General features: G+C 42.1%; 1 protein-coding gene across 3 annotated transcripts in view; it reads right to left on the bottom strand.

Moving 5' to 3' along the window:
* Positions 1 to 13689, bottom strand: part of HTR7 (5-hydroxytryptamine (serotonin) receptor 7, adenylate cyclase-coupled) — a 69537-nt gene extending 55848 nt beyond the window's left edge. For all 3 annotated transcript variants that reach the window (XM_004680637.2, XM_012723488.1, XM_004680636.2), the window contains exon 1: positions 12907 to 13689. In XM_004680637.2, coding sequence (XP_004680694.1) covers positions 12907 to 13451 — 545 coding nt within the window. In that variant the 5' untranslated portion in view covers positions 13452 to 13689. The remainder of the gene's footprint in view (positions 1 to 12906) is intronic.
* Between the last annotated feature and the right edge of the window lie 99 nt (positions 13690 to 13788).

Raw genomic sequence — 13788 nt, 5'->3', positions numbered from 1 at the left:
CCAGAATGTAGATTCTGGGGAATGAAGATGAGTATAGGAGAAGGATATTACTTCACAGCAAAATGTGACTTGACCTAATAGATTATCTTAGTCATTATTTCTCCATGTATGAAATGTGAATAATCACACATTAAAGGATGCAGCTCCAGACCCTGATGAATATGCTGTGCAGTATATGCTGTACCTGAATTACACTCCTAATATTGTGGAATGCCAAAACACACCTGGCCCCAGGGGTTTTAATTAAAGACTATGAATGGAGATTCATATTATGATAACAATTCTCATTATCTTTGCCCTCTGCTCTGAAAGACAGAAGAAAACACCTACTTACTTGACGTGGTTCTTAAATGTTCACAAAGCCAGTCTCAAAAAACCTGGAGTCAAACCATTCCCCAGTCAATCCTGATCCTATTGTCTTCCTGTGCACCCTTGGGCAAGAAGTAATTAATCTCTAACATCCTCCCTTTCCTTACCAGATGGGGGAGGGTGGGAAGGGATAAAAGTGCCCACTCTGTGGGCAAGGAGATTAACTGGTCTGAATCCCATACACCCCTTTGCCCTGGCTCTGGCACATGGCTCTTATTCAACAAATGGCCTTATGATTGCCAGTTTTGATGCTCTTTTTGGGAATGGTCTGCATGCCTGACATCTATAGGTTTCCTTCAGAGATTTGGTCAAAAATAGATTTATTCTCTGAAAGAAAGAAGTTCCAGGACTGTCAATTTTGCCAGCATTTTCACCTCATACCGTGGCATTGCAATGATGATAATAAAGAGCCAATTTCTGGCTCCCACCTGCCAAGGCCTTCACTCCGCTAGGGCTTTGTTAATGCTGGTGTTCTGCCCAGGGAGCTGAAAAGTGACTCATCAGCCTCCCATGCCTTAAAGGGACAGCCCCTTAGGGACTCTCCCAGTGCTCTGTTTCCTTAATCTCCAGGACCTAGTTTGGTTTCCCAAGTAAACTTCTCTGCTGTCACCAAGAAGAATGTTTCGTAGGAGGTTGGAGAGTAAGAAGTCAAGGCCAGACACTTGGGAATCAGAGGCACCCACCCTGTCCTTCTCTTCCTTCCTCAGTCAACTCAACAAGATTAACTGAGCCAAGTACTACGCTATGGATGCAATCTGCAGGACAGGGCCGAGTCTTGCCATGCAGAATATACAAATGACACACAAATCATTAATTCATTATAGTTAATTTCACAAACCACTAATTACAAATTGAGGGGAGTGCTAGGAAGAATGCAGGGAGTTATAAGACTATTAAGATGATACGGGGATTGCAGGAATGCATCCAGGAGACAATAACATCTAATCAAGGAACTGCTTGAACAGCGGTAAAAATTAACCAGCCAAAAAAAGCAAAAAAGTGTTCTGGTGGGAGTGTGGTGGAGGAGGAGTTAAAGAGGTGAGAAAGGAGGGAAATGAAAAATTGAAAGACCTGTGAAGGTTCTGAACATCAGAGCTGTCAGGGGGAGAGGGGAGAAGAGAAGACAATGGGGAGGAGATGGGTGAATGGCATGTAGATGACAGATGGACATATCAGTGGGCAGACAGACAGACAGACAGGCAGGCAAATACAGAATTGATTGAATCAAGTTAATACAGAAATGTGTAAACTCCAGCAAGGTCAAATCTGGCCCCAGTCTATTTTTATACAGCTCCCCAGCTAAGAATGGTTCTTATATTCTAAAATTGTTGGGAAATAAAACCTGAGGACGTATAGTCATGTTAAAAAATATATGAAATTCAAATATCAGCATCCGTAAACAGCAATTTATGACAATAGTCACACCTATGCAGGCACATATTGTCTACAGCTTCTTTCAGGTTTCAGCGGCAGAGCTGAGTAGCTGCCACAGAGATCAGGGAGTACACAAGTCTAAAATCATTCCATGTTGACCTTTTACAGAAGAATCTTTGCCGACCCCAGAGCTAGGTAGATAGGCAGAGGTCAAGTTATACATATTTGAGGTCAATTAAAGATTTAAGATCTTATTCCAAGAGCAGAGGAACTCAGCAGCCCATCAGAAAGTTTGATACAGAAGACAGACTCCAGGACTAAGCAAGGGAGCTTCCAAATGTGAATGAATACTGAGTCCTATCCACAGAGAACGTGAATTCGTTGTGTCTGCATATGGCTTGGGGATGAGTGACTTTTTGGGTAAGTTGGGTTTGTATATGGTCTGGAGATGAGTGGGCTTTTTAAATAGTTGGGTCAGCATATGGCCTGGAGGTGGGTATTTGACTTTTTGAAGGTTCCTAGGTGATTCTAACGTGCAAATAAGTTTGGGAACCATGGATACAGTCCTATTTCAACTTTAAATGCTCACCCAAACTCAGGAAGTCTCTCACTGGCTATACAATAGAATCACCTAGAGGATATTTTCAAACATTGATGTCCAGATCTACCCAAGCCAGGTATATCTGATTTTCCAGAGGTGGAGCCTAAGCACTGGTATTGTTTTAACTGTCTGGGTAATTGTGATGTGCATCTAGGTGTACTCTGTATTAACGAGAGGTAAGATTAGATGTAAGGAATAGGCAGTTACTCTGAGTGGTCCAAATGAAAAATAGGGTCTTAAGGTTGAGTGCTGGGAGGAAAAGTGGAGGGATAATTAGCAGGATTCAGTGACCATCAGCTGGTGAGAGAGGGGCTGTGTAGGAAGTTTCTAAGATGCAAAGAAATGGGTGCAGACTGATGCTATTTACTGGGATGCGAGCCTGGGAAGAGAAACAAATAAGAGCGTTAGTCTTATCCTAACATATTGTTGAAAAGGAGGAGTCCTCAAGAAGGACACCTATTGTGAACTCAGTTGTGTTAAGGCTGGATTTTAATTATATAAGGGCGTATTGCTATACTAACAATATCTCCTTGGGTAATAGGCAATGACTACAGATGGAGAGCAATACCTATGGGTTTGGATTCAGATGTGGTTCCTGCCACATGGCATGTATTTCATCAGCTTCTTTATCTACAGGATAATTACAAATTTACAGTCTCAGGCCCTCCCTGGTGGTGCAGCAGGCTAAAGCATAGCACTAAGAATGAAAGCCCCACTTCCGCATGAATTCGATCCCTGCCTGCCCCAGAGGTGACCCGCATGGCGAGGCAGACCTCTCCTGACTGCCTGCTGCTCCCCTCAGCAGTGTACTTCATTGATCTGCCTGTTCTGCTCCCCACTCTGTCTCTGGTGAATCCTCTCACCACCCCTGTACCTCTGACCTGCACCCCAGTTCTGATTGCACAAATAAATCCTAAAAAAAAAAAAAATTTACAGTCTTTGGTCAACCGAGACACTTGTTGACAGATGTTTATAACACCCTTCCAAGGGCACTACAAAGATTAAGTGAGATAACATGTGCAAAGTCCCTAGAAATCTGTGTAGCACAAAAGGCCCCCTCACAATGGTAACTTAATCCTGAACGGTTTCTCAAAGATACTGACACAGTAATGTCTCAGGAAGCCTATGAGGATAACTGTGGAGGGAAAGAGTGAGGGTAGGAGGAAGAAAACTGAAGCAGGTGTAGCAGTTGAGACTGAGTCCTGTTGCATGTAAACGACAATCAGTGATAGTCCAATAATGAGTAAGAATGTAGGTTCCAGCCATGCTATGGACTCCCTCTCCCAGGAGTCTTCCAGCACACTGCTCCTCCTTCCTGAGTGTGGCCCTGGCCATCCACCCCTTTCAAGATAATAGCCAGAGCTCTAACCCAATCTCACATCAGAAGAAGACAAGAGAAATACATCAGTTATCTGAGAAGTTGAACACAATACTTCCACTAGCATCTCTTAGGTCAAATTTTAGTAATGTGCCTGCAGAAGAGATGAGGAAATATAGTCTCTATACTGGGTGGCCATGTTCCCATATAAAACTATGCCCAAATCTCAACTTTCTTTTATTTCCTTAAATATACATACACAGTAATACACAGCATTTGAATGAGCTGTGTGTGTGTGTGTAATATGTTAACACTAGTTTACAACAGTATATGATTCAGAGGCACAGAATCACACCTCCTCAGATGCATGTCCCCACGTAAGAGCCACTCCAAGGCACCCACATTCTTCCACCACAGTCCATTGTGTCCCCTCCTACAGTGTTCTATGCCCCCCTCTTTTAAAAAAAAAAAAAGATTTATTTATTTATTCGTACAGAACTGGGGTACAGGCCAGAGATGCAGAGGGTGAGAGGATTCACCAGAGACAGAGTGGGGAGCAGAACAGGCAGATCGACGAAGTACACTGCTGAGAGGAGCAGCGGGCGGGTCAGGAGAGGTCTGCCTCACCATGTGGTCGCCTCCGGGGCTGGCGGGAATCGAACTCATGCAGAGGTGGCTTTAGTTTCTTAGTGCAGTGCTTTAACCCGCTGCGCCACCAGGGAGTCTATGCCCCCCCCTCTTATACCTTCAATACCACAGCCAGTTTTCTAGGGCCTGTTGATTTGATTTTATCTGACCCTTTGTTCTGTTTCCCTATATTCCGCATAGAAGTGAAATCATCCAGAATTTGTGTTTCTCCTTCTGACATATTTCACTCAGCCACAGTGCCCTCCAGTCCCACCCATGTTATCAGAGATTACAAAGGATCATCTTTTTTGTGTATAGCTGAGAAGTATTCCATCATGGACCACCCATGCAGTGGTATGACCTTGGACAAATCACTTCCCTCCTCCTGTTCCTCTACATAGGTGGGGGATAAAGGATCACTGGTGACTCCTGTGTGTAGAAAGTGACTGGGAACAATTCTCCCCTGATGTTTTGCACCCTGTCAGTCAACATAAGAAACCAAGTAGTTTGCAACCAGTTGTTACCACAAAAACAAAACAAACCTATACAAAAATGCATTTACCTCTTCTCCCTTTCACTTCCTCCTAGCAAAGCTGAAAGGGGATCCTATAAACTCTACCAGCTGAAAATTCCTGTTAGAACTGAGCAAGAACAACATCCTTCAGAGAGAAAGGCAACCCAGAAAAGCCAGAACCTGCAGCCTGCTCTGCTGATCACAGCAGAATCAAAGCCAAGAGCAGAAGTCAGACCATGGAAGCCAGTGAGTCATATTACCTGGCAAGAAGGCCAGGCTTCAGCCAGACACTGTCAGAGTGGGGATGACAGCTCTGGCTAGGAATCCAGATGAGTTCCTATAACCGTGAGCGACCCAAAGATGACCCTGCTCACACCTGAAACTAAAAAGAAATGGCTGACAGACCCATCGAGACAATAGCTGCATCTGCTCAGATGACCCACACATTTGATGTAAATCCAAATACGCTTCAGCAGATGTCACCCACAAAAGAGCATGCCTGCCCTATTATTGTAAAACATAACACGTAGGCAGGAAAGCACCTGCAATACACAAGGATACTTCAACAGTAATCTATAGGATGGACGCTCTATGTCACTCCAGTGAAGAAACAGAACACCACACCCTCTCAGCGTGTGCCTCTCCAATCACACCCCCACATCCACACCCACAAGAAATAACTATCCTCCTACACCATTCACTTCCTTTCCTCTCTAATATTTCCCTTGTATATGTCCCTAAATGTCATGTGTTCAAAATACTTAAATGAATGGAATGTATAAATGTTCTTTTGAACTCTGCTGCTTCTGTCCACCATTGTGTCTGTAACTCCAGAGTATTTATGAGTGAAATGATATGACAGCTGAAATTTTATTTAAAATATTAGGAGGAAGGAAGGTGTTGCAATGCACATAGTTAATAAGCTGGCCACAATTGATTGCTGGGTACTCTATATTCATCATGCTATATTCTTGCATTTAAATATATTTCAAATTTTGTATAATATGTTTGTTTAAATTGTTTTGTAAGATTCATTTTTATGAGTCTTGTTCATTTTTATTGTTGTGCAGCCTTAGTGCTCTAAGGTCCCAGAACCAAGAGCAGCAGAATCATCCAGGAATTTGTTTGAAATGCAAATTTTTGGGTGCTACTTATTGAATCAGGAACTATTAGGGTGAGGCAGAGCAATCTAGGTTTAAAAAGCTCTCCAGGCAGTTCTTATGCACATATTGTGTAAATGTACCCGGTTACCCATGCTTCAACTGATACACATGTCTATTATTTCAAATTTGCGGGGTTTCAAGTTTGTGGCTATTATAAATATTCTTGTACTACAGTCTTGATGACAAAAACCTCCTTGATATATACCTAGCAGTAAAATGAAAGGGCCATGGTATAATTTGCTTCAATATTATATGATAAGGGCAAGTCATTACGAAAGTGGTTCACCAACTCACAATCTTACTGATAAAGCATCAAAGTTTTCTTTGCTATACAGTCTTGCCAATATTTTCAAACATTTTAAATCTTATCATTCTAGAAGGTTAAACACTTTGAAGCTTTCCAGCTTTAGATCAAAAAAAAAAATCACAAGTAGGGTATAGAATTTCAGACATGATATATTAGTTTCACAAATATATTAGTTGATGGGTTTGCATGGGATGGACCTCATGCAGGAAAGAACTGGCATGATAGCAAAACTGGAAAAAGTGGATATGACAATACTATAGAGAGCTAGATGAAGTACAGTACAATGTGCAGGGGAGTAAAGGAGGAATCAGCAGTAACCTTACAGATGAGCTAGAGTTTGAATCTTGTTCAAAGCAAGATGAAAAGTCAATGAAGGGTTTCAGCAGTTTAGTTATACTATTCTATTTCTACATATGTATCTATTTAAAATATCTCAGGCACACATCCATTTCTAAATATGATGGGTAGCTTGATACAGACCAAATACTTCTGCTGGAAACAATCAGAAAAACTGGATAAAGCATAAATACACACATAGAGAGACAGACACACACACTGAGAGAGCCATACACACACTTGTTTGAAGGCATCACAAAGTTGTTGCAACACCCAGGAGGCCATAAGTGAGAGGACAAACTCCTGGAGAAGAGAGAAGCACAGAGAGGTGAGCCATACCTGCAGCTTCTCCCTCTCTTAGGACCTTTGCCCAAACTAGTTGAGAATTAAGGACTTGAGGACCTGGGCAAAGTAGCTATAACTATAGAGAAGTAAAAATACCAGAACTTTTGATAGTATCTTATGGATAAAAAGACAAAGATTAGAGATTTGCAAGGACAAGATCCAAGTAAGCTAGGACAAGCGTTGAAAACCAACACTCAACTGGTATTTTCTACAAAATACTTGTTGACTTCTGAAGCTATTTGGGCAGGAAGCTAAGATGCCACAAGAAGCCACAAAAAGTTTTCAGTGGGAGTTTTAACAACCTCACAGTAGTGAGGAGAAAAAAGTTGGGTTTCAAACTAGCTAAGAGAAGTTCTTACAAGTATCCCATGTCTTGAGCTGAAATTCAAGAAAGTTACACCCTAGAAAGAAATGTCAGTACAGATAAAGCTTGATCAAAATTGAAACACAGCCTACAGTCAGCTCAACCCCTAAGTGGATTTTAGCCCCCAATATGCCTGCTTAGAGGCTATTTTCTCTGGAGGAAAATAACATTATCCACAACATCTACAAATTTTCATATAAAATATTAAATATATAATCAAAATTTACGAGGCATACCAAGAGACAGAGGAAAAAACATCTCTCTCTCTCTCTCTCTCTCTCTCTCTCTCACACACACACACACACACACACACACACACACACACACACACACATATACCAGTGATTCAGATATTGGGGGTAGCAGAAAAAGAACTATAACACACTTTAAATTTTAACTACAAAAATTAGATAAAAAGGTGGAGAATTTGTCAAAATGATAAACAATAAAAAGGATCAAATGTGAAATAAAGAACTCAATCAATAAAGCTGAACAATAGATTAGACACAGCATAAAAGATGATTAATAAAGTGCAAGGCAGATCAAAATTTTTCAAACCTGAAAGCACAGAAAAAAAGTAAAATGGAAAACAAAGAATAAAAAGGTCTAATGTATGTGAATTTGAAGGCAGAAGAAAGAATGGGAAAAACTAGTAAATAACTAAAAAATTATAAGATTTCAATGAACAATTACAAAATTACTAAGAACCCCAGCAAGTTTGACACCAAATAAACAACAATATAGTAACATCAGAACAAGGTACTTCATAGAAAAAACTTATAAAATAAGAAGAAAATCCTAAAAACAACCCAAAGTAAAGACAAATTGCATTCACAGGAATAATAATGTTGGCTAATTTTTCAACAGAAATAACAGATACCTGAAGATAATGGAATAATGTTTTAAAATGCCCAAGTGCAGAATTCAATACTAAGATAAAATATCCTTCAAAACGGTGACAAATTTAAGATATCCTCAGACCACTAAAAACTAAGGATTTGTCACCAGCAAACTCTCACTAAAAATAAAATAAAAGTCTAATAAAAGTCTTACTGGGCATAAGAAAATGATTTCAGATGAAAGCATGGCAATACTGAAAAAATAAGAACAGTGGAAAAAGTAAACATGTAGGTAAATAAGAATAAATATGATTGCTTTAAAATAAAGCAATAAAACTATCTGGATTAAAATGCATAACAATTACACTAAAGGTGTAAGGAGGTACATAGAATCAAAGCACAATAAGGTATACCTAGTACTGTATTACTATCTAGTACTGCATTCACCCAAAAGAAATCAAAACATGTCCACAGAATGGCCTGTACACAAATAAATAGAAGCACTATTAGACCTGAAGCATTATTAAATATCAGTATTAGTATACTAAATATATAGAAGCACTACTAGTAATATCCTGAAACTAGAAACAATTCATTGATCTACAGGTAAACCAATAAATTATGACATATTTATACAATGAAATAATACTTAGTGGGAAAAAATAGGCTAAAAGATGGATGGATAACAGACACTACTTTGAGCAAAAGAAGCCAGATTACATGATTCCATTTATATGAGATTCTAACTGCGCCAAATAACTTATGACACTAGAAGTCACAGCAATGGTTATCTTTGGAAGTATTAGGAGCCAGGAAAAAACAGAAAGTTCTGGAAGTTGATGATATTCCATTTCCTGATCTGACAGTCCACAAACATCCAAGGAAATTTATCAAGCTCTACACTTACCTATATGTACTTCAGACATACAGAAAGTTATAGAAACAAAATAAGGCCATATCTGCCATCAAGATTAAAAGGCAAAACATTACTGGACCCTCCCTGATGGCACAAAGAGTTAAAGCATAGCACTATGAAGCTTTCTGTAGCCACTGAAGCACAAGTTCAATCCCCAGCCAGTGAGGTGACCCACTGGCCTCTCCTGTCTCACCCACTGCACTCCTCAGCAGTGTATCTCAGTAGATCCATCTGTTCTGTTCCACACTCTGCCTCTGGTAAATCTTCTCACCCCACCCCGCACCTCTGGCCTGTACCCCAGTTCTTGTATGCTTAAATAAATAAATCTTTTTTAAAAAAGATAAAACATGGCCCTCCCTGGTGGCGCAGCAGGATAAGCACAGCACTAAGAAGCTAAAGCCACTTCCACATGACTTCGATTCCTGCCTGCCCTGGAGGTGACCACATGCCTTGACAGACCTCTCCTGACCAGCCCGCTGCTCCCCTCAGCAGTGTACTTCATTGATCTGCCTGTTCTGCTCCCCACTCTGTCTCTGGCGAAGCCTCTCACCACCCCTGAGCCTCTGGCCTGTACCCCAGTTCTGTATGTACAAATAAATAAATCTTTAAAAAAAAAAGATAAAACATAATTAATATAATTGATATGTTGATTATTCCCTGATTATACCTCCACCACCCCAGCAGAAATCTCAGGAATGATGCTCTCCATTCCTCTATACTCTTAGACAAGCTTCCCTAAATAGCTTGTAGAATTGTTTTCCATTTTTCAAGCTGTATATAAAAGGCAATTTTTTATTATTTTTAAAAGATCATTCTGAAAGAGGAACAAGAAAACTTCCTGAGATGACAAAAATATTCCATATATAGAACGGCCTGTTAGCTACATAGGTATAGAGTTGTTAAAACTCACCAAATTGTAGCTTCAATATCTGTGCTGTTCATTATAGACAAATTTGATCTCAAAATAATTTTTTAAACAAACTAATCATTCTAGTTTCTCTATAGACAAGGGATGAGGAGTGGAGAGAAATGAAACTAGGAAGACCTGCTGGAATATTGCTGCAGACATGGTTAGTGTCAAGTTCATCCATGGGAGGGCAAGGGAGCAGACCCGTCCTTTGAGCTGTGACGTGGAGGGGAAGTGAGTCCTAGCCCTTAAGGATAGAAGGTCAGGCTTGATCCAGTAGAGAAAAACTGAAGATAAAGAACTGATGAGAGCTCAAAAAGGAGGGGGAAACTCCTCAAGGTGAGAGGGATTGGATAAGAAGGGCAGGTGGTTTTGTTTTTGCTGGGACACAATGTCCTGTTGCTTTTAAACTGGAAGACAGTCCAAAGGGTGCAGAAGAAGGAAAGATCATTTGGTGGTGGAAAGATAGAGGAGTTCCCATTTAATGACAGCTTTTCTTTCCAGGAACCTGAGTCATGATCTGCAAAAGGTGGGCTTGGGAGTGCTGAAGCCTGTGAAGAAGAATGGCACCACACTACCCAGGGGAGCGCTGATAAAACTTCTCACTATGTTGAGGAGAGGTTACAAAAACCCAAAGGCTTTTGATTTCTATCCATTCAGGACAGGTTACATGCCCAACTGACATCCAAAACCTCACAAAAGCAGGAAAATTGTTTCTGGATTAAGCTGCACAAAGCAGACTGGAATCTATAATAAGCAGAAGAAATGAGTAAATGAATGAATGATGATTAATTTTTTTCTATTTTCTTAGCACATTTTTAATTATTGATCATATTTTACAATGGAACTTTGAAATCAAATGACATTTTCCTTTTTTCTTCTAAGTTCTGTGTGTCCTTGGAAAAAAAGCAATGTGCATCTTTCAGTGTTATCAATTTTTTTTATTTCTTTTCTAAAGAAATATTCACCTTCTAAAATAAATGTTAAACACAATTCGCCAAGGGAAAAAAATTAACATAGAGTAGCTCTATCTTTGTATTATCACAATTTGTGACATTCACAAGGATATAGTTAAAGAAATAAGACACTCTTGCCAAGAAGGATTAACCTTACGCCTGTATTCAAAAAATTCCTGCTGCTGTTAAGTCACACAGGCCCAGAAAAAAGAAATCCTTTAGCTCATGTACAGGAATCTCAGGGTGGTCCAGGCCAAACCTGAATGCTTCCAGAAGAACAGAAACACTGGCTGTCTTTAGAAACAAGTTAGCACATTGTGATGTTTATCACTCACCAATTATGAAATGAAAGGACAAGACTATAAATGCATTACTTGCAGCACAAATTGTTATGTGCTTTATTACACTCAGTTCCATTGAAAAAGAGTCCATTCATGCAAAAAGCACTATTATGGTTGGCTAAGCAGCCAGATTCCTGTGCTTATAATTCATGGATATACTTACTATGTATATCAAGTGTACTCTCCCAGTTCCAGTTGCCACAGCCATATTGTGAATACATATGTTTCTGTCGCTCTTAACTACAGAAATTCAGCTGTCAAGTTTGGAGCTGATATTCTCATATATGCAGTTCATGTTCTAGTCTTAAAAATAATTCCTTGTTTGCTATCAGAAGCTCTTTCAATGATGTGCAAAATGGCAGGATTCAAACTCTTATAAAATATATCTTCAACCACATGCAACCACCATGTGATTTTTTCCTTGAAAATATTCCCTTGCCTACCCTTCTCTGTATTCAGTAATTATAAAGCCTGATCAAACAGTAACATAGCAGGGCATGTTAAGTACCAACTAATGTCAAAACCAGTGTTTACAGGGAGGAAAAAAAGGAAAATCTCGGTTTCATGCTAGAGCATCCTTTGAGGCACTGTCATTTTCAACATGGAGGCATTGATTATTTCTCCTGTGCTGAAAGGGCTACCATTTAAAGGTTAGACAGGTCCACTAAGAAAATAAGCAGGCATTTCTTTGTACCATTAAGCGCAACAGGATACCAGTCCTGGGCCAGTTTTAAAACACCAACAGAATTCTGAGTGTGAATATCAAGATTCAATATTTGAGTTTCAAGAGAAACAAAGAGTGAGCTGTCCCATGGCCAAAGAGCATTGGGACCATACTTCAAGTTGTCAACTGCACAGTATTTCAGGGGGCCAAAGACCAGCTCCATTGCAAAATCATCCAGTAAACCTAGAGTATGAAGAAAACCCTGGTGGGGGGAGGGTTCTTAGTCCAGTCTGACACCTTAGCCAGGAATTTTTTCTCCGACATCCCTGACAGATGGTCAGCCTCTGTTTCAACTACTCCAGTGGGGTCCATACGAGAAAATTCCCAAGAAATACGATGAGAGGCTAGAATCAACCATTCAGACAGGGAGTAAGGTTCCAGTCAGCAAGTCTGCAGGAGACAGACAGCATTGCCAAACAGTGAAACCAGACTTCCAAAAGAAAGCCACTTAGAAACTGCAACCGTCTTAATAGACAATGTTAAGACTTAGGGATCCTCAATTCTGACATCTTTAGGTCCATTCACTGGCCTGGACAGCAGCTCCTAGAACTGGGATAGCAAGTAGCTTTCATTCTATTGATTTCTTAAAGTAAAATGACTTTGTAAGGCTCACAGCAAGAGCTGTTCTTCATCCTGTAAAAACTAAACCCAGGGACCCACCCCCTGGTGGAACAGCTAATGCTTCAAGTACTCTTACTTTGATCTTAAAACCTTCCCTTCAGTAAACCAGAACATTTCTGGGCTCTTCTTTCTAAGACGTGTATGAACTGTGCTGTAACTGAAGTCGCCTGGCTGGTGTCAGGGCTCATGTGTTGGGTTGATGTTTTAAGTGCGGCCCTTTGTCCCGCGGTGAAGTCTGGCTTCACCTCTCGGGAAAGACCCCGGGATGAGCGGCCGACCCTTACCTGTCGATGCTGATCACGCACAGAGTCATGATCGAGGCTGTGCAGCACATGACGTCCATGGCGATGAAAACGTTGCAGAAAAAGTGGCCAAAGATCCACTTGCCGCCAATGAGGTCGGTGACGCTGACGAAGGGCATGACCGCCACGGCCACGGAGAGGTCGGCCAGCGCCAGGGACACGATCAGGTAGTTGGAGGGCTGGCGGAGCTTCTTGACGAAGCACACGGAGATCACCACTAGGCAGTTGCCAGCGATCGTCAGCAGCGTGATGAGCGTCAGAATGGAGCCGATCACAACTTTCTCCACTCTGCCGTAGTTGATCTGTTCCCCGCAGCCAGAAGCATTGTCCGGGGTTGTGTCCCAGGTGGGCACCGGGCTGGCCGTCACCTCGGGGACCCCGCCCAGAAGGTGAGGCGCCCAGGAGCCCGCCACCGGGCTGGCGCCGTCGGGGCTCAGGTCGGGCAATCCGCGCCCCACCTCTGGCAAGAGGAAAGAGCGGAGGTGCCCGTAGAGGTCCGGGCGGCCGCTGCTGTTAACGTCCATCATCGTGCCTCTGGGCTCCGCTGCCCATGGAGCCGGCGCCCCGGCCACGCGCTCAGGCTCCCGGCCCTAAGGCTTCACTTCACAGGTTCCGCTCCGCCCGGCCCAGCCATGGGGCCCGCGCCGCCGCTGGGGGGCGCCCCGCAGGGCCTCGCCGCCCCGCACGTCCCGGGTTCCTTGTCGCTGCGGACCAGGCAGGAGCGCGGTGGCGCGGGGACTCCCTGCGGGAGGCGCCTCGGGCACCAGCACCGACGACGTCTGGACGCGCGGGCTGACGAGGGCGCTCAGCTGTCAGCTCCGAAGCCAGCAGCCGGCAGCCGGCAGCCCGCAGCCCGCAGCCCGC

The sequence above is a fragment of the Condylura cristata genome, unplaced genomic scaffold (genome assembly GCF_000260355.1).
Source record: "Condylura cristata isolate star-nosed mole 26May11 unplaced genomic scaffold, ConCri1.0 scaffold00011, whole genome shotgun sequence".
NCBI lineage: Eukaryota > Metazoa > Chordata > Mammalia > Eulipotyphla > Talpidae > Condylura > Condylura cristata.
The sequence above is the reverse complement of the archived record's forward strand: the minus strand, read 5'-3'. Positions and strand labels throughout refer to the sequence as shown.